The sequence below is a fragment of the Dermacentor albipictus genome, chromosome 1 (assembly GCF_038994185.2).
Source record: "Dermacentor albipictus isolate Rhodes 1998 colony chromosome 1, USDA_Dalb.pri_finalv2, whole genome shotgun sequence".
Classification (NCBI taxonomy): domain Eukaryota; kingdom Metazoa; phylum Arthropoda; class Arachnida; order Ixodida; family Ixodidae; genus Dermacentor; species Dermacentor albipictus.
In genome coordinates, this window is record NC_091821.1 from 10,436,620 (window position 1) to 10,457,984 (window position 21,365).

The 21,365-nt window shown below is 49.3% G+C and overlaps 1 protein-coding gene across 6 annotated transcripts in view; it reads right to left on the reverse strand.

The window, feature by feature from the left end:
* Positions 1-18,961: 18,961 nt before the first annotated feature.
* The window catches only part of Sardh (Sarcosine dehydrogenase), a 156,922-nt gene continuing 154,518 nt past the window's right edge, over positions 18,962-21,365 (reverse strand). For all 6 annotated transcript variants that reach the window (XM_070539006.1, XM_070538997.1, XM_070538999.1 and 3 more), the window contains exon 19: positions 18,962-20,071. In XM_070539006.1, coding sequence (XP_070395107.1) covers positions 19,780-20,071 — 292 coding nt within the window. In that variant the 3' untranslated portion in view covers positions 18,962-19,779. The remainder of the gene's footprint in view (positions 20,072-21,365) is intronic.

Sequence of the window (21,365 nt, forward strand, 5' to 3'; positions counted from 1 at the left end):
ACCTACACGACCCACGCAGTGATGCATGGTTGAAGAAATTTTGGGTTCCTGGGCTAAGTTTGCCTGGATACCCTTGTGATGATGATCAAAATGATGATGACTATCACGGTGAATTGATAAGATGCCAAAAAAATTAACAGTTACAGGTTTCCCCTGCTGTTTTCAAGTTTATTCTCAGATGACAGGTTACGTCCAGTTAACCTACATACGACGGCATCTTGCATCTTGGTATAAATATTGCAGCATTTCTTCTATAAGAAAACGTGTTCCTTGTCTTCTCTTGGGTTCTTATCTAATGCTTATAGCCTAACGGGCCCCTCACTGTCATTTAACCGTGAATTAAGTGAGTCACAAATCCACGAACTGCTCCGTCGCCATCACTCCGGAAAAAGAGAACCACGTGGTGTGGAGAAACATACATGTTAGCTATACACGGAACCATTAAAGTGCTTTGCATATATGGCATACAGTTGAGACCCATGCCAGAAAGCGTATGCACCAGGAGATGAACCCTCGTCTCTTATATGTGAGAAGGTGAGAGAGGAAGGACTCTTGCAGGCGCTGGTCGAGTAAATGAAGATAGCCTTCGCACACGAAGAACAGGTCGCCTGTTCGCACCACACATTATTCGCTCCCACTTGGGCTTCTAGTCACCCTTTTTTGAGGCTTATTGTGGTAGAACGCTCCCTCGACGAAGCTTTACAAATGATATTGGAAAACCATAGTTTTTGACGGGGCCCTGGAGAAGGGCCCTTTAAATTGTTGAGGGACCCGACAAGAAAGCAGTTTTCCTGGGGCCCCCTGATAGTCATGGGCCCGGGGCTGCAGCCGCATTAGCCCATATCCATGTCATGTCAGGTCCATCCATGTCAACCGCGTGCAGGCAGATTCTTAGCGTATAAAATTATACGCACGTACGTATGTATGTATATATTTTTACGCGCGAAGGAGACCGTTTATCACCCTTACGGATGAAGGGGACCGTTTACTTTATGTCGCGAAAGTGAGCGCAAAAGTGGCCAGCTGGTTGATCAACTCAGCCTCGTGCTCTTCCTCTTTTCCCCCTCGGGACCGCAAGCACGTTCACCGGTCTTCGTTTTCCTCACGCGTAACATTCCTCTCGTCGCAGACGAAGCCCGCCGGGCGAGCCAATCCATTTCTCTTGAAGTGAACAACTTCGAGCGGGCAACATGGACCACTTGGGTCTTGGCAGCTCTTCTACCACTCGCCGTGAGGCGAGCTATGCTATAGGTGACTTCCGTGAGTCAGTTGATGATAACAAACGGTCCATGGTACGTGGCCAAAAGCTTTTAGCACAATCCGCGTTTCCGTACCGGAGTCCACAGCCACACTAAATTACCAGGGCGATAGGTTACCGGATGGTGGCGAATGTCGTAGCGCGCTTTTGATCTGTCCTGCGATGTCAAAGTGCGCTAACGAGCGATACGACGAGCTTTTTTGGCAAGGCAGAGAGTCTCGGCGACAGCGGGATTTTCGTGACTACCGAAAGGGAAAATAGTGTCGATTGTGTACCGGGGTGATCGTGCGTACAGCACGAAGAAAGGGCTGTAGTCTCGAGCTTGGCGGTGTTGAAAGCGTACATGATAAAAGGCAGTACGTCATCCCATTTCTTGTGGTCGGATGAAACATACATGGATAGCATGTTTACAATTGTTCGGTTGGTGCGCTCCGTAATCCCATTCATTTGTGGATGGTATGGTGCGAGTGACGCAAGTGGGATTCACACAAGCGAAGCAGCTCCTCTACGACATCCGCTGTGAATTGTCGTCCACGGTCGCTGATGATCACGTGAGGCGGACCATGTCACAGGATGACATATTGCAGCAGGAATGTTGAAACGTCAGTGGCAGTTGCGGAGGGCACGGCCGCCGTCTCGCAGTAGCGTGTGAGGTAGTCGACGCAAACAACTATCCTACGATTTCCCTACACTGATTTTGAAAATGGGCCCACGAAGTCAATGCCCGCTTGTTGGTAAGGCGAGCTTGGAGGCGGGATTGACTGCAGGAGACCAGCTGGAGCAGTAGATGGCCATCTGCGGCACTGACACTGCATGCAGCTGGCCACATATGTCTCAACAGACTGTCGCATTCCAGGCCGATAAAAGCGTTCCTGAATCCGGTAGAGCGTCCTCGCCGAACCTAAATGGCCAGACGTTGGGTCGTCATGCATAGCACTCAGAATCGCTGTGCGAAGGCTTTCCGGTACCACTAGCAGAAAACCTGCACCAGTGCTGGAAAAGTTCTTCTTATACAGGAGTCCATCACGCACACAGAAACGGTTTGCTGTCGTCGAGGCGATCGTAGCGGTGAAAAGCGGTGTTAATTTAGCGTCTTTTCACTGTTCGGCTTTGAAACAGTCGAAGTCTGAAAAACGCGGCGATACAGAAGCCACGAGGTGATCGAAGTCGTCGGGAGTCCGCATCAGCGTGTCGTCGACCGCTCTTATAAGAGACGGTGAAGCTGTATTCTTGCAGTCGGAGAGCTCAGCGCGCAAGGCGGCCACAAGGGTCACGAAGATTCACAAGCCAACACAACGAGTGGTGGTCGGTGACAACTGTAAAGGGGCGTCCATGCAGGTAAGAACGAAACCGTTGAACCACAAATATTACCGCGAAGCGTTCTTGTTCCGTGACAGTGTGATTCTGTTCGGGCCTACTTAATGAGCGACTTGCATATGCGATCACGTGTTCGCGGTCACCGTACTGTTGAACTAGGACGGGGCCAATACCTGTGCCACTGACATCCGTATGGAGTTCTGTCGGAGCTGAAGGACTGAAGTGTTGAAGAACCGGTCGTGACGTCAGCAGAAGCTTGAACTGACGAAAAGAAGAGTCGCATTCCGGAGTCCACTCAAAGGGGGTGTCCTTTCGTAGCAGGCATGTCAGTGGATACGCCACGTCGGCGAATTCAGGAATAAAGCGGCGGAAATAGGAACAAAGCCCCAGAAAACTACGGAGCTCCTTGACAGAGCGCACTGCACTGAACGCTTCAACGGCTGCTGTTTTCTGGAGATCAGGGCGCATGCCATCCTTATCGACGAGGTGCCCAAGCACAAGGGTTTGGCCGTCTTCGAAGTGACATTTCTTGAAGGTTAAAATTAGGCCAGCGTTTCTGATGCAGTTCAGGACAACATGCAGACGCGAGTTGTGTTCGCTGAAGGTGCGGCCAAAGATGACGACGTCGTCGAGGTAGCACATGCAGATGTTCCATTTCAAGCCGCGCAGAATAGTGTCAATAAATCTCTCGAAAGTTGCCGGAGCGTTGCACAGTCCAAATGGCGTCACATTAAATCCGAAGAGCCCGTCAGGGGTTACAAAGGCAGTCTTCTCCTTGTCCTCAGGATGCATCGCAATTTGCCAATAGCCGGATCGTAAATCTACTGAGGAAAAGTAAGAGGCGGAATGAAGGCAGTCTATTGCGTCATCATTACATGAGAGAGGGTACATTTTGTGCACTTGTTCGTTGATAATCTGGCGCTCTGATGGTGAAACGCGATATGGTTTTTGTCTTATCAGATTTGACGAGCCCGTGTTGATGGTATGGCGTATTCCAGACGCGGGGATTGCAGGTATTTTGTCCTGCGCAAAGTCGAATACCGAAATGTGCTTCGAAAGCGCACCCACTAACGTTCGGTGTTCACTCGTGCTGAGCGACTTATTTATCATTGACAAAAGGGCTGTTTCCCAACTGTGGCCATCAGGTTCTTCCAGCACATCTGTAAGTTCAGTCACTGATAAGGACGCGCTGTTCCCTGGCGAAGGCTAATTTCAGGCTGTCTGGTAGTATAACGGGCTCCTTAGAACAGTTTACTGTCCATAAGCCAGCGCGTCCGCCTTTGATCGACACCACACAATGTGGCACCAACACATTCTTCTTCACACAGTTAATGTGCATCGGTTCTACGGTAGCATCGAAGCTGTCGGAATCGGCGCCGCAACGGACAACGGGAACACGAACGGTAGATGATGCAGGTACGACCGTATCACCACAAACACACAGTGTAGTTTCGCGATCTACAGAGTTCTCCAGGAGCCCTGACGGAATCCTACCACCTATGAATTACTTCCCTGTGCGGCAGTCGACAGTAGCACCACACTCCCGCAAGAAGTCCATTCCGAGAATAACATCATGGGTCGACCGAGGAATAATTACAAACTCTGTCGTAATAACATGGCCCCCCCAAAACACGTCAGCACTACATACCGCAATAGGTCGTAACGGCTCGCCACTCACTCCACAGAACTTTGTATCTTCGTCCCATTTAAACAAGACCTTTTGCCCAAACACGTCGTTAAAAGAGACACTCATGACCGAAATTGTTGCGCCTGTGTCCACCAGAGCCATCACAGGCACATTATCTAGAAGAACGCGCACTTTGTTTTTAAGCATCAACACAGGAGGTATTTCCGTCAGTAGCACGTCTCCAGCGACCTCACCTCCATCGGCCGCGCTAGCTAGTTTTCCGGTGACGAAGGGGACGTGGTGCGACGCAGCGGCGAGGGAGAATGGCGAGTACGACGTTGTGGTGGGGGTGTCAAACTCCTGTCAGATGTCAGGGAGCGATTCCGGGAGCTGCTCCGCCAATACTCGTCGCCAGATGGTACGTGTGCTGGCCACGGGCCATCGTGAGGCCGTTCGGAGCGCCGCGAAAACTCTGAGGGCTGGCCATACCACGTGGTCATACGCTGGCTGCGAAACCGCGATATATGACCAGAAACACCACAGGAGTAACACACCGGGAGAGGTCGAAACCTTGGTTGTTCGTCGATGAACCGGATATTATCATTTTCCGTCGTGTAGCGGGTTGGTTCGTGGCGTGTGCCACGGCGATACATCGAGTGTTGAGAAGGCGTGCTCTGAGCGCGTTGGTTATAGCGCGGAGTCGGAAGGCGTGTTGTCATCTTCGACTCTGGGGCTGCGATCTACTCTACGGCCGCTGCGCTAACCATCGGTTGCCGAGAGGCCGAATGTAGTGCAGTCATAGCCTCGCGCGACGTGTACACACCATGGTGGTCAGCAGTTGAATGCAACATCTCTTCGCGGCGGGAAAGTTCCTCGCGGACAATCTGTCGATAGTCGAAGGAAGGTCGAGACAAGGGCTCGTGTCCACACTGGCAACCGTCGTAACATTTGCCAACCGACCAAACTTTGGCGTAATCCGACGCATCTTGAGCGTTTCAAAAGTTCTGTAATGTCGAATGACGTCGGACACAGAACTGAGGCTTTCCTTTCCAATTAGAGAATTATACACATCCTCAGCCACTCCTATCAGTAAATGTCCAACTTTATTTTCTTCCGACATGCGAGCAATGACCACCTTGCACAGCTTTAATACTTCTTCGATATGTGTGATGCATGTCTCACCTGGTAGCTGCGCCTGTTGCGACAGTGTCTGCTCCGCACGCTTCTTTTTAGCGACTGAGTCCCCAAACACGCCTTTAACTCGTCAACCAAAATTTCCCACGTCGTGAGCGCGTCCTCGTGGTTCTCATACCACACGAGTGTGGTATCGCTCAGGGAGAACACCACATTGGTGAGCTGAGCGGTTGCATCCCACCTGTTGAACTTGCTCGCTCGTTTGTAGTGGACAAGCCAGTCATCAGCATCTTCCCCCGCTTTGCCTCCGAAGGTGGGTGGAACTCGATAGTATGGCAGTGAAGTGCTAGGCGCTGGCCTCGGAGCAGCTCCTTCTTCTGGCATGTCGAAGACGGTCACGGCTGATGGCGGGAGGCCGGCAAGTCGACGGCTTCGACGAAGCTGCAGCAGTGACGGTTCCGTTGTTGTGAGCGCTACCCCGCACCTCCACCACTTTGTTACGCGCGAAGGAGACCGTTATCACCCTTACGGATGTAGGGGACCGCTTACTTTATGTCGCGAAGGTGAGCGCAAGAGTGGCCAGCTGGTTGATCAACTCAGCGTCGTCCTCTTCCAATATGTATGTAACAATATGTATGTATGTATGTATGTATGTATGTATGTATGTATGTATGTATGTATGTATGTATGTATGTATGTATGTATGTATGTATGTATGTTATCTCAACGCAAAATGTAGATCGTGAGCGATATGCATCTTTCCTTTCTCTCTGTATATATTTTCACACTGACAACTCTTACGGGTACTTTATCCAAATTTCGTGGCGACTGTCACAGGTAACATTAAGTGTTTGGCATTTGTGGCATTTGAAAATGAGGGTAGCTATACAGGCTCGTTGGTATGGCATCTTCTACTTTGTTGTAGCTCTCCGCGTTGTCCAATCTGCGTTTCGGTGTGTCCGCGGTCATTTTGTCTGCGCTACAACAAAGTAGAATAGCTATAAAGGGCACATACTCACAATACAAAAAATAAAAGCAACACAGTGGGAGGAGCAATGGGACAATAAAAATGTCGCGCGACGAGCACTTGATCAGACTTAATACCTAACAGACGCACACATAAGAAGCCTTAAAAAGAAACAAAAAAGAAATCATGCTTAATATATATATATATATATATATATATATATATATATATATATATATATATATATATATATATATATATATATATATATATATTAAACAACAAAATACCGATTACCAAAAATGTCACGCAGACAAAAAATTTGAGAACAATTTCGCTTAATGCATTACACCTTGCTTTTAGGTTCCTGAGGGGCAAGACTACTACTCATCGCACCAGTGCTAAAGCTGATGGTTACTTACCTGTTCGGGGACAAAGCTAAGTATAACAGCGTCGTAGAACTCGGAGTAGTAAAGATACATGAGGTATTTCAAAGACGGTATCCCCCTCACCTTCTTAAGTCGCTTTAATATCGTAATTACAACTTTTCTTTTTGTTTGCTTGTTTCGTCAACGTATCCCGCAGTTACTGTCGGCAAGCCTATCAAATAAAGGAGAATCACGCAATGTTTTCACAACGCAAGGAGTTTAATGCGTAAAGTTGCCCGTTTGTCTGCGTCAACCGATTTTCCCGTTTGCATTGAGCAAGTATGCACATGGATAAGATTTCAACGCCGCTGGAAGGTTCAACTCTGGTACGGGTTTCAACGAGACAGCAAAGGCAACGACGCTGCCTTTCTTTCCTTTGTTTATATTGTTTTCATTTTAGTCAACACATCACTCGCCGCGACCGATGAACTGTGCGGTGATCACTACTGATTGCTCATGAAAGACGATAGACACCTAAAGGCATTTATCTCCCTGCCGCTATCATACACGATGAAAGATGATGGAGCCAAGTACGTACTGTACATTCATCTTTAAGAAGCTATCAAAGGAACAGCGATAAATGTGTACATAGAAGTGGTGCCGCGTGTCGATGCCGCGGGATCTGCTCTTCGCACTCGTTAATTTACCGACCGAGAGAGCGATGAACGTGCCACGCCGCACTTTTTTGTTCATGTGCAGCTTCCACCGCGTGTAACATGTTGTCTTGATGGCGTCTTTTCCTCACCGCGAGGCCCTCGCGCGCGTCTTGCCTGCATCGTACACGTACGACGATTGCATCGCCGCGGGAACGACACCGGTGGTCACGCCTCGTTCTAATCTTCTCTTGATCGGCTCACTTCAGTGTATCATTAATAACGCCGAAGAGCAAACAGACCCTCGCACTGGTGACCACGGCGAACGAAGAGCTGGAGGAAGCCCAAGCAGCGCGAACGGGTGACGCGGTTATTAGAGGCCGCATTATCGCTCCGTAAATGACCTGTGCTGCCAGAGAGTCGCCACGACCGGCGATCAACGTGCGCGGCATACAAACGCGCCCGTAAGCGTGCACGCCCTGCACGCAGCCACCGGCACGCGTGTATAGTGTGTGGCAGATAGTATTACTACTAAGCAAGCTTGCCCGAGGCGTTGTCCACGGCTGTTCGACGCGCTCGCAGAGAGAACGTGATGCACCGAGGGAAGTCAGCTGAGTATGCGTAGAAATGTAGCTATATATGGCAGCTGGAAAAGGCTGCGTGGCTCTCTATAAAGCAGGAAAGTAAAGGAAAAAAGTTCGGCAACGGGCGGCTTGAGGTAGCTTAGCACAAGATGATGCATTCTGCAGCACCATGCATCGTCTTCTCAGAAAGCTTGAGCTTCTTCAAAATTACGTGTCAAAACAAAGCAAAAGCGCCATACCTATTGTAAAATACAAGTCTGGTGCACAGATACCATAAGAATTACAAACGAAATTCGAATATTGATTTGCGGGGGTAGGAACGTCCTTTTAGGCTCATTATTATTCATTTATCTTCATTAATTATTACTTCATTAATCGCGATTAGCCTTTTATGCGAGCGTGATTACCATACAACAGTGTTCATTGTTGAAATGACAGTAAAAAACAAAATCATGAGCCATTCCACTCTATGAAGGTGGATGACCAGCGGAGCTGAGTAGCACACGATAAAGAGGTGACACAGAATTTTGACCAAAGGTACGCACACATTTACTGTCTTGATCGGTTGTCATTTATATTTATACATTCACGTTCGTTCGTGCACGTTATACATTTGTTATATACATTCGCGTTTTCATTTCGCTATATATTGAGGCAAAGCATTTGAAACCGAAATCACCGCACCGACGGGCAGTAGGCCAATGCCGTCAGCGCCTTCGCAGAGGGAGGGGCAGTATGGGAACGCTGGCATGATGGATGGATGGATAAATGGAGAAAACTTTATTTCGTGAAAAAGCATGTGTGAACGATTCCGTGTTAGATGGCCATCAACTCAAGGTTGACGGCGACCTGGGTGGCCCACTCCATATGTGACCCTGGTCTGAACGACCGGGTCTGAGCTGGCTAACACGGCCTCCCACTGCGGGAGTTTGCCGACGTTGAGGAGGGTTTTGAGAACTGAAGGTTTATTTACATTATTTACACTAACGGCACAAAGTAATGAACAGTCATAAAGTCATCGACGGCCGGCAGCAAATCAGACGCTGCGGCCCGTGGCAAGAAGAACGAAAAAAAAAACTCTTCTCCCTATTTCTCGCTTTTAACCCCTTCGGTCTCTCGGGGTCACGTCATTTTCGGCCAATCGTCGAGCCAGCTATGTGTCAGCCAGGTGTCAGCCAGCTAAGAGCCAGCTAAGCCAGCTAAGCCAGCCAGGTGTCGTCATTTTCCTACAATGGCAGGCGCCCGTGCAAGTGCCGCCACATTCGGCCAATGGGGACGCTCCAAGGGCTACATTGTCCGAGGGTTGACTTGCCTCCGGCGTCGCCTCCTCGCCTGGAAGCGCTCAGCTGGAGGAGACGGGTTGTTCTCGAACGACCTTCCAGAGCCGCAAAAAGCTTTGCTCGGGACTAACTATCTGGAACCGTGCCAGCCTCCCGTTGCACTTTCGGGAAGAGTCAAGCAGGGGGGAGACAACAGCTCGACGTGCGGCGCATGAGGTGTGGATCGCCAACCTGTCTGACGGGTCCGGCAATGTGGTAGACGCGCCCCTGCGCACCATAATTGGAATGCGACGGCGATGGGATGTGGTGGAGGAACTGAGTGATGCCAGGAGAAGGGTTCATATCCAACAGCTCCTCCTCGCTCCGGAAGTTAGGAATGGCCGGAAGCTCAATTCACTGGCCATGAGAAACGCTGATGGAACATGTAGTGTACTGGTGACGAGCCTCGTGTGACGAATTTATGGATCCCTGGCGCTGGAGAACGTAGTACGTAAAACAAACGAAACAACATAACGCTGCACCACGTGCAAGCGCAGGCTCTTCACCCCTGACTCGCCGGGCTGGAGTCATATCGGAGTCACGGCGCGTAGACAGGAATGGAGATGAGTAGAGGAGAGGGCGTGTTGTGACGGCGCTGCAGCAATGGAGCCGTGTAGGGGAGAGGGGAATGAGTGTGGTGACAGCGCTGCAGCAATGGAAACGGGTAGGGGTTGAGGGGGTGTGGCGACGGCGCCTGTGCACGTGGCCTGCACTTCTGTGGTTATGACGTCACGCGCGTCGGAGGTGCCGGCGCGGCTGCGGCAGCGGTTGTGGCAAATGCAGGGGAGGTGCGGTGACCTCTGCGGCGCTTGTGTCGGTGTAGTGTGGTTGCGCACGCCGGAGGAATGAGCGTAGAGGCGTCTACAGCAGAAACGCGAATACAAGCAGCGACAGCGGGACCATGCCAAAGCGGGTAATTTGTATGGAGCCTAAACAGCTTCGCTGGTAATCCGTTCCCGTATTAATGTTGCGGCCCCACGAATTTTTGTAACGCGTAAGCATTTTTAGGCCTACCTAACGAGGAAACCCATCCGCCTGTCACGTAAGACGACCGCTTTTAGGATGGGCCAGCAGCAGCGAGCGAATTGACTTTCGTGCTGCCTCTCGCTTCAACGCGAACTAAGCGGCGAGAACACGGCGTGCACGAAGCTATCAGCATTCGGCGCACTCTGTCCCCATCGCAGATCGCTTTCAATATAGGGCCCGCGCGGCCGCCGCCGGAGTAAGGTTGATCATGGTTGATAACGGTTCGACGAGGGTGGATAAGGCGCTAAAGAGCGATAACGGCTTATAATGATCAAAACGTCATGAGCGCACCTGGCGGCGCCACCTGCAGTAGCCTCCTTGCAATTCACCTTGCGCCGCCATCCGCAGCAGCTCGTGTCGCCGCAGCGTTGTCATTTCTTCTGGTCAGATCAAGTTTCATAACATTGATAATGACACCGGGCTGCATGCAAATGAGCAAGTGGCGCAATGCTTACGCCTACTTAGCCAACTCCCAGAGGAGTTTCAGCGTGCATTTTCAGCTTTTGCGAACGACAAAGCTTCCTACCACATTCTTGTGGCAAGTTGTCGTGCGAAAATTATTTCGGCGCATAAAAACTCAAATGCGAACTTTGGGAGCGCTTGCGTTAAAGGGCCCCTGAAACGGTTCGGACAAATTTTGTAGACGCGTAGGGTACAGCTTAAGTAGAACATTCGCACCACAATTTAAGTGAAGCGTTACGTATTAATGGATCTACAAGCGATTAGAAGTTACCCTCCTCCCCAGCCATGCTTTTCCTCCTCAACTCGTTCGCCGAGCGAGCGGGGCTAAGCTCCGCCTTCACTGGTCCTGCGTCACGATGCGACGTCACATCGTCCACTTCCGGTGGTTTTGGAGCCCGCCCCCGCTCGCGCGAAACCTCTCCGCTAGCCGCTTGGCTGTCGACCCCAAGCGAGAGCTATCGAAGCAGCGTGCGTTGCGAGCATTCTGTCGTAGCGCCGAACGTATCTGGTATTCCGTTAAGCACAGGCAAGCTGGTCATTTCGGCAAATGACTGGAGGCATAAACTCAAGCTGATGAAGGAACTTTGGCGTAGACGTACGTGAGCGGCCTGATCGGTCTGCACGGTCCAGACACTTGTTGGCGCAGCGCTTAACCAGCCAAACAAAGCGCTAATATTGCTCTAACCAATTGTAAAACATTTTGAACATTTATAAAAACAACGTGTTGATTACACTCCTGCGAAAAATACGCACCAGCAGCCAAGAAGAATACGCTTCGTTGCTGCTACTGTGTATGGTTGAGCTCTATGCCACCAGGTGGCTGCACCGTGCAGACCATTCACATTTGCCCTTCTGCTCATCTCGGCTCGTCCCGTTACGGCACAGTCAAGCGGCCAGACCCTGTCCCCTTGCGCTTACGTTTGCCCTAATACCGGACTCACGAAACGCTATTGCGTTAGTAATCTTCCGGTGTAAAGTGACGGCCACAAACACGCGAATCCTGGCGCCGATCGGATAGCGGCAGTCCGATGCGCAGCAGCCAGTTCGCTCGTACGCTACTGCTGCCTTGCAGAGGGACACGATGTCGCAGCTTGACATATTGCCAGTCGCTACGTTTGCAGTCCACAAGGCAACAAAGTCGAATCATAGTGCTCACGAAAAGACTGAGACCAACTCTGACCGCGGAGCTCTCGTCAAAATGGAGTACGTTGTAACACAAGCAGACGACGCTTGCTGGGTGCCGGAAGTGCTTAAGTGTACTGAAAAATTGTTCTTGCGCATTCTCTTTATGCTACATTCTTTTTATAAAAACAAATTAACTAACATTCCAACTATTACGAAGATCACTTGTTTACCATAAAGTTGGAAAAATTATCGATCACGCGCCCTGGTCAGCCAATCGGATAGCTCGCCCCACTGACGTCATATGGGTGATTTCGGTCATATGGGTAGGGGCGGCTTAAAATTCCGCCGAGCAGTGCGCTGCGATCGGCAGCGATGTGCATTTTTAAAACCTTATAATAAATTACACGCTTTACGCAGAGCAGTTAGATGTGTCAATTAATGATCAGAAGGACCTACTCTAACGACTCAGTACGTTTGTAGAAAATCGTCAAAAGCGTTTCAGGGTCCCTTTAACTAAAAGCTATGTCTCTTGCCTTTTCATTTAAGCGGTGGCCTCCGGTGTGAGTTTCACTAGTTTGTCCTCGGTACGACGAACAGAGCAGATCCTCTACGCGTCTGCAAGCGCTTCTTTCTCGTCCTTTGAGGCAATTTCTTCACCCCTTAAGCACAAGAAGTTGCTTTGCGAACCGCGGTCTGCTCAACAAAGAAAAGTATGCCAGTTGTACGGCGGGAACGTTTTCTTTTTTCCAGAGAAGCTAAATTGCCCTTCCCAGGGTGTCTACCAAGTTGACATTTCCAAATTCCCTGAGTTTTCCAGGTTTTCCCTGAGCACCTTTGCGAAATTCCCTGAATGAGTCAGATCTTTGTTTTATGTCAAGACAGGCTGACACCACGTTGCCCGATGCTGTCACTCTCTAGTAAGCATGCTGAAACAAAAAAATGACTTAATCCAGTTTGAATAGTAAGGAGTAATATATATTTTATTTAAAAAGAAAACAGAAGGAAGGTGTTAGTAAAATGCACAGCGAAAGAAATGGTAAAGCCCATTCCAAATTGAGTCGAACATTTTCAAATACGAATGAAAAGGAGATGCATACATAAGTAAATATTTTTTTAATATCAGCTATTTCTATCAACTGATAGCAAGCTCATCTGTATGAGGTCCTGAACTTTGTCACAACTAAGGTTCTCTCTCAGCAGCTGGGAAGTCAACCTCAACTGTCCTGACATACTCTCAGCCCGTACACAACATCTCAGTGTTGGGTTTCACTGCGTAAACAATTTATTTTGGTTTGGATGAGGGACACCTGTGTCTCAGCATCAGCCATCACTTAGTTTTTTTAGCTCAAGCTCCTTCAAAAAGGTGGCGGCACCCTTCCTTTCCCGTTAATTCCTCAGTGCGTCGGTCCTTTCTGTTCTCATCCTCCTTCTACCACGCTTTCACCACATGGATCATCTGAAGCATCCTCTTGGTCAGTTGTACAGTCAACATTTGATTTCTTGGACTTCCGAGGGGCCGCAAAAAAAAAATTGAAAAAAAAACGGGCAGTCTGAAAAAAATCAATGCATGTCTTTAACTGCCTTTAAGGGCTAAAATTACCACAGGCACGTCTCAAAAAGCTCCGAAGGCCTGCCAGTACGCTTTTTAGGCATATCAGGGCTTGTACTGTGACAGAAGACGACGTGCACGCATGTGTAATTAGGTAATGTATACTGTGTCCCGCGACAATTGCCCCCTTTCCACGCTTGTTATGCTTCACCGCCTAACACTAGTGTACCGAGGCGAAGCTAACTTTCGCAGACTGGCATTACGCAACGCGCTGTGCTCTGCGAGCTTCAAAGCCAATCGTTAGGATTACAAAGGCGGAGTCGGTGCCATTGGTGATAGCGGCGAATTCTTTCAATGAAAAACACGGCACCGCACGGCAAGAAGCTTAATAGCGAACATAGAAGCAGCTAGGCCGGACGTTGCCGCGGTGGTGGTTACGGCTGCCAGCGGATTTGCCTGCGAGAGTGCCGGTTCGAGGCGGCGAGATAATCAAAATAGCGGCGGTGGCAGCTTTGATTAATGCCATTTCAGACCTGCAGTCGGGGCAATATACATTGACTATATGGAGTACGTGGTGGTGCCGCAAAACCGTGCAAATTATCGGGCATGTCCGAAAAATCGGGCGTCTAGAAAATCGGCCTTAACTACTCCGGCAATACATTGTGCCGATGACACGGCGTCAATGACGATTCGTTGCGATTCCTCTGTTACTGGAACCAGCATTAACACGACTTTCGTTCCCTTTCAATAAAGTTACAGCTAATTTTCCCTGGTGGAAGCACAAATTCCCTGAGTTTTCCCTGAGTTTTTCCAGACTGTTCAAATTCCCTGAGAATTCCCGGTTTTCCCGGTTTTCCCGGTTGGTAGACACCCTGCCTTCCATTTGTCACTATGGAACAACATAGCATCGCTCGCGTGCCGTATGGTATCGTCAGCTGCGTCTTCTTTATGCCGTGAAACGATCCAGTCAACGGCTGCTGGATGCTGGAACTACGTCACGCGGATTTCCGGTCGAATCCGCCAATTTCTCCGAAGCGGTCGGGACTGCTTCGCGAGGCGATCTCTAAGATCAGCTCTCGATCTGCCATTGGAACAGACTTGTTCCAGTTAAAAAAAGAAAGGCAGAAACTTTTGATGCGGGAGCGATCCAGACTTGCGATTGGAATTCAGCATTAGTTCTCGCATAGCACGCATAGCGGTTTGCATGAATCCTTTTCCAAGCAACGCACTCCTAAAAAGCCGGACGCATGACCAAGGGGAAACTTGCATACCCGTCTTCAAAGCCGCTGAGTGTCCAGCGGTGGGGCTCCAACAATGCACCTTCCGCAGTCGAGCCGGGCGTCCTGCCCACAAATGTTTTTTTTTTCTTTTTTCATGTCCAACGCTTCTTTCCAGCCCACTTCACGCACATTAATCTATTTCGCAGCAAAGGTACAATCATAAGTGCCTTATTTACAGTGTGATCATGCTTAAGTTTTACGGAATTTTAAATATCGCATCTGGCAGATAGCATAATTCTTATCCTCGAGCTAGATTATTCGAAGGCGACGGGCATTACTAGCACGGTAAATCGTAACGCATATTCAACTAATCACCGAAAATTTACCATTTAACTTCTTAATTGCTTTGGGCACATATTTCAGCTTATGAACTGCAGCCGGGGAGCTTGCAAGGCGTATCCAATTGAAATCAATTCCCAAGGTGACACTAGTTTCGAGATATTTCCTAAAGTGTGCGACGAAATACATGGGCGTTCCAGTTACTTTTGTGCCTGATTGCATAAGAGCGTTTTCTTTAAAAAAGTAAGTGGTACAACAGTGCATTTCTAGGGCGAGTTTGATGGCGCATACCTCCTAACTAGTGTCATTCTGTAAATTCATTCCAAGTACATACGCCCTGTAAGCCCACCAGCTATAATTCGTAAATTGCAATACGTGTCGTAAAGTATTAATCAGGAAGTTAATTAGTCATTTTTAAAGATAACTTCAAAATGTGTCTTGATATTTTGTGCATGTCCGCCTCTCCGAATGATCTAGATGATCTAGCTCAATGACTAGAATTATGCTATAGTGAACAGAAAAAATTTTAAAGCCGTAAAACTTAAATATGGTCACCCCATATATACGTTACGCATATTCTATAACATTGTTTTTTATTAGTGATTACAATTTTGAGCCGTCGTAATGGGCACAGGTTGTTTTCTTTCCTCCAATTTTCAACCTGACGCAGCATATCTACTGCTACGGCCCTGTCGTCAAGCCCATGTACGCCTTCGATAACAAAACGAAAACGAGTTCACGGAGCTCGTTAGGTGACCAATTAATGTTTCCAGCGAATTCTATGCGTTGATAGCATTGCTATTGGCATTTGACTGAGGTGTTATATGCGATACATTACAGCGATATTTCACTGTAAACAAAATTACACCACCGTAGCGCGGCAAATCATGGGACCATAATCTTGGGTGGATCGCATACAGATATTAGAGAGTTTTAGATTAGGGGACGCAAGCGGCTTGCGTCCCCTAATCTAAAGCTCTCTATTAAGAATACACGCGGGCAAAAATTAAGGATCGCGAACTCGCTCAGCTGTTCATCTTGTTGCGCAATTCGCACATTTCACAGCTCGAAGCAGAAAACTGCTGCAGTCCGGAGCTGTCGATCGGCATACAGCGCTGCCCTTGGGCACTCGCCCTTATTAAGCTGTTAGCTACACAACAGCCAACAGAGGCGATGCAGAGTGGCGTACATAGAGGTACACTCACCTTACATGTTTTTTTTTTCCCGCTCCTCACAACGGCACAGTGCCCGCGGCTATCCACGAGCCTTATCGCGTACGTTGGCGCAGGTAGTAATTACACATCTCGCGGTGCGAGGTCGCACAGGGCGAAAACTCGAAAGTGCCGAAGTCTTTGCTCCACGCGGCAGAGATAGACATCTCTGAGCTTTCGGCGGTGTGCGCACGCAGCAGGTTGCAAAGCTCTCATAAGACGCGCGCTTTTGCCTCGTTCTCGCGACACGGCGGGGGCCGAACAACGTCCAGGCACCTCGTCGAGCTCCTTGCGACGACCACACGGGTTTCACAAGGAATTCTCAGCAACTCGCAAAAAATTAATAGTAAATAAATAAATAATAAATAAAAGGGCGCGCAGCCGAACAGAAGCAGACGGACCGCCCTACCCATTGATGATACCTTGGTCGCGCACTCGGCCGTGGCCCTCTACTGCTCGTGGTGGGGGGCACCTCCTTTCCTCTCTTGCTCCTTAATTTTCGTCGCATGGAGGAGGAGGCGGCGCAGCAGCGGGAATACACACACTCACACACAGGGGGGAGCAGCCACGCGTGATCGAAGGCAAACCGCACGGTTCGCTCAGGGCGATGCCGAGAAAGTCGGCCCGACGGCAACTCTTTTTTTTTTTTCTCGTCTTGTCGTTTTATCTCCCGTACGAGGGCGACTACGGGCGGCATCTATCGATTCCTGGAACCCGGCGACGCGTGTCGACGACTCCGCCCGACTCGCCGCCGCCGATCGGCAGAAGACGACGACGACAACAACGCGCGAGGGCCAGCGCGAGATAAAAAAAAAATAATGAAATGAAAATAAAATGAAAACTAAAGCAAAACCGGTTGCAGGGGCAATAGACGAACCAGTCGTCTGGTGACGCAACGACGACGCCCCGCGATACGGCGGCAACTTTCGACGCTCTGGGGCATTCCACGCGCGCCAGCAGCAGCAGCACCCACTACACGGGCGCCTGAATGAGGCAGAGGTCGTGGAGGACGAGTGCGGGCGCACTTGCACAAGGGGCGCCCAGTGGACCGATATGGCCTAGAAATAACGGGCCACACGCGACAGTTGCGAGTCGCCAAGGGGTCGGAACCTTGCATACATACGTGCGTCGCTTGCAGTCGCTGACGTCTTTCGGCAGCAGCACATCGCAGGAACAAATCGTTCACGCACAACGTCAGCTTGACTGACGAACTACTTTATCACGGCTTCTTTGCATTGCTTCAACCATCGCTTTTCGTTGTGAAGGCGCAACTAACCGCGCAAGATGTGGCGAAAAGCCTGGACAACAAACAGTGATCCGGGGCTTTACGTTGCCTCTTCGATTGGCTGGCAACTTCACGCGGTAAGAAAGCTACAATGGTTTACGGTAGTGTGAATGCAAGTTATCTGAAGCGACCACTACAGTGAAGTTTGAAAGGAGAGACAAAAAAAAAAGTAATTTAGACCCGTATACAGACTGTGGTTGTCGGGTAAGTTCAGAATTTCCCGGTGACATAAGTGTGCAGTAGGAATGTCACACGAGCGCTCTGCGACCTCCTGAAGTTTCCTGACCTATTCAGCGTGCGGTGCGTTTTAGAAAGTAATGCTAATTGTTACCAATCACGTAATGCAGTAGGCTAACACTTTGAAGCCGTGGCTTGTCATGTTTCTGACTCAGTAACGTTGCTCGGTGTGGTCATTATCTGATCGTTTATTTTCAGTCTAATCGCTTGCGGGTGTGCTCAGTTGCGATATATTCGTTCTTATTGTGCACAAGGGCTTCGAAGGCAGATGTTAAGTACTTTGTAGTAACTTATAGCAAATACATATTATCGCTAGTCACTCGCTTACCCTGTGGACAGTCACGAAACGGTCACCTTAGCACAATCGTATGTTGACGGTTTAGTCGGCGTCACGCGTGATTTGGCGCACTGTCTCAAGTGCACGCCCATTCACTTGTTTTTGATACGTTGGCGATGGAGTGGGCGTAAATTTACGTGTGAGTTGGGGTTGATGTGCGTAGATAAAGTGCAAGAAAGTTGCTAGGCCAGGAAGTGGCGCTACTCCCTTTGTCACTTTGTGACGAGCGGTACTCCCTCTTACCGACGTTCCGGGGTCAATGTTCTTTCTTTGGAGATTAGCGACACAACGCTGGAGGATGAGTTTTTTTTTCTTTTTTTAATACTCGAGAAAAGCCGTGCATCGCGAAAGGGCGGCAACACACGCAGTCCTCATGTAGCAGCAGTCCGTGGACTTGGTCACACAGATTCATTCCATTCTTCAATATGCCTATCACTACTTTTGCAGCGAAGTATTGCAGAAGTCTTCCCTCTACCATTACACATTTTTGAAGCATAGATGGAGCACAGTGCGTTAGCGAACAGCAAGTTACATTATGCAAAAAAGAAGTGAGGCGTGCAGACAGGACACAAGAGTAGAGAAGTGCACAACACGAACGCCATTGTGCACTTATCTACTCTTGTGTCCTGTCTGCACGCCTCACGCCTTTTTTGCATAATGAATCCTTAGCAACTAGCTCAGCTTTCTGTCGTTCTAAACCAAGTTACATTTTGGACAGCAGATCGCACAGTAGCAGGGTAGAATCACTAGTGGTTTCGTATTCGTGAGCTTTTGCTGCGGCAACGTGCAGCGTGCCGTCGAAAGCGCCATCTCGTTCTTCTACAGCAAACTGCTCCGCCTCTGCATGCCTCTGCAAAGCTACATCCACCCGTAGATAGAACTTTCCTTTTCTTCTTCTTCTTCTTCTTCTTCTGCTTCTTCTTCTTCTTCTTCTTCTTCCTCCTCCTCCTCTTCTTGTGCAATGTGCTCATAGCATCGTACTCGTAGGTCCTAGTTCACAATTCTATGTTGCATACGTCGCGAAGAATAATTCACATTTTGTGCTAAACGGCTGGTTTGCAGACTATTGCTCGCGGGCGTAACTTGCTTTGCGCGGCACATGTAGCCGGTGACAGCATAAGAATGCAACTTCAAATACCCCGCTACCCTGCATAGTGATGCGGACAGTGCAAAAAAAAAAAAAAAACATACTACACAAGAGAGAAGAGTACTTATGTACGAACTCCTCCAACTTTCCATCTTGAACCAGCTGTCCAACTCCCAGAGAACTTGTATAGATGCGCAAAACCAAACATTGGTTTGTTACCCTGACGTTACCGCGGCGTCACAGCGGAGGTGAACTTCTATTTTTTAGAGATCAGATGCACATAGGGAAGTAGCAGTACGGTTTTGTGACCAGAGTCTGTCTAATGATTGACTGGTGGGGTTTAGTGTTCCAGAGCAACGGTGGGGTTATGCGAGAGGCCGTAATGGAGAACTCCAGATCAAGTTTGACCACCTAGGTTTCTTTAACGTGCATCCAAATCTAAGTACAGGAGCTTTTTTTTTTTTCTCTCTCATTCAGCCCCGCAACGAAATGCGGCCGACACTGCAAGGAGTCCAAGCCACGGCCTCGAGTTTAGCAGCAGGACGCCATAGCCACTGCACCACCACGGCGGCGGGTTGGGCGGAGCTTGTACTGAATTCTTAGGCTGTCACCAAGTGTAAACGCGTCTCACACAGCGGGCATCCAGAGACGCCCTCCGAGCGCGGCAGGCTTCTTCAGGCGCGGCTGTCGCAGGGCAGCGGTTCGTCGTACACGCCCTTGACTCTCTTGTTGGCCGGATCGAAGGGGGCCTTGGAGTGGAAGGTGGCTTTGAACCGACGGCCCAGGGACTCGAGCCAGTAGTTACCGGACGCCAGGTAGTCTGATGACACGGGAGCGCCGTCGGACCGCTTCACGTAGCCGCAGGCCAGGCTCTGGCCCAGGGCGAAGCCGTACTCGCCGCGTCGAGTAAAGCCCACCACCTCGTCGTCGCGCCAGATCGCCTCCAGTCCGTGCAGCGCCACGTTCCTGTTTTCGCGCAGAGAAAACTTCCCATTAGAGGGTTTTACCCTCTCCGTATACACGTTTCGCAGTACGGAATAATAGGGAGTACCCAAAGTTCAGGGGACGCAAACCGGTACGAAACACACCAAAACAAAAGAACGCACAACGAATACAAAAGAACTCGGCAGGGCGCAAGGCTTCGAGTGCGCAAAGATGCTTGGGTGGGCTAATGTAATGCCGCAGACGTCACGTTACAGATGTTAAGGCGGTAGGAGCGCGGATGGCGACTTCTTGCGGCGGTTTGTTCAACCTCAAGGCGTCAGAAACCTTAATTCAGGGTATGTATCCTCGCCGAAGGAAAATAACTATATTTCGTGATTACGCTGTTGCCGACGCCTTTACACCAGCAACTGAGTAGTATATGCACTACCCGTCATTGCAATAACGGTAGTGAACGCTTCGCTCGATCTATAAGTCACTAGGTGCCGCCAGCGCTGCTCTCATGTCTGCGTATTTAATATTCCGTCAATGGTAATATGCATACGGGCACGCTGAAGCTTTTTATTATGTCCTATACAGGCTAACCGGTACAAAATCTGGACAACTGCAAGTCGTCGAGTCAACCACTGACATTTACCTAACAGAAGAGCTGGTTGCTCTCAACAAAAGGCGTGGATGTTGCTTACAGAGAGGTGATAAACGCTCGATAGCTTCACAAAACTGACCTTAGAGGGTTTGGCTTGGTCATGAAAGAAAAAACAATGTTCCTTCTAAGGCACTCCTGGTTAACACTCACTTGAATACACAGGTAACGCCTACGAATATACAATGTCCACATGAGTTCACAGGAGACGGAATTTGTGAAAAAGCCGACTTGCCGTAAAGACTGGGCACATAGCCTTGAATTCAAAGTTTCAGTATGTAGTATATTTCGCTTTCGCGACTTACGCAGTGATCCATTAAACAAGAAGCGTCATACTTCAACAAAGAATAAATTCACATTTGTCGCGAAAGCCATGTCCTGTAAACTTTCGGTGGCCGACTGTATACATTAATCTTGCTGATAACCTTAAAGAAGACTTTTCCGTATCGATTCGTTAGGGCTTGACGTCATTACGCGAGCAAACGGATGCCGAAATCATTTCTGTCTCAGCTAGCACAACAGCCTGAGCCGGAGGCTAACAGCGTGTTTCAAGGGAACAGTAATACTATACACATGGATGGACATCACGAAGTAAAAGCGTGAATTACTGTCTCCAGGAGGCACCCCGGTGATGCCGGCCGCGAGCGCTTCCCTTTCGTCGAGCGCTCGCGCGCC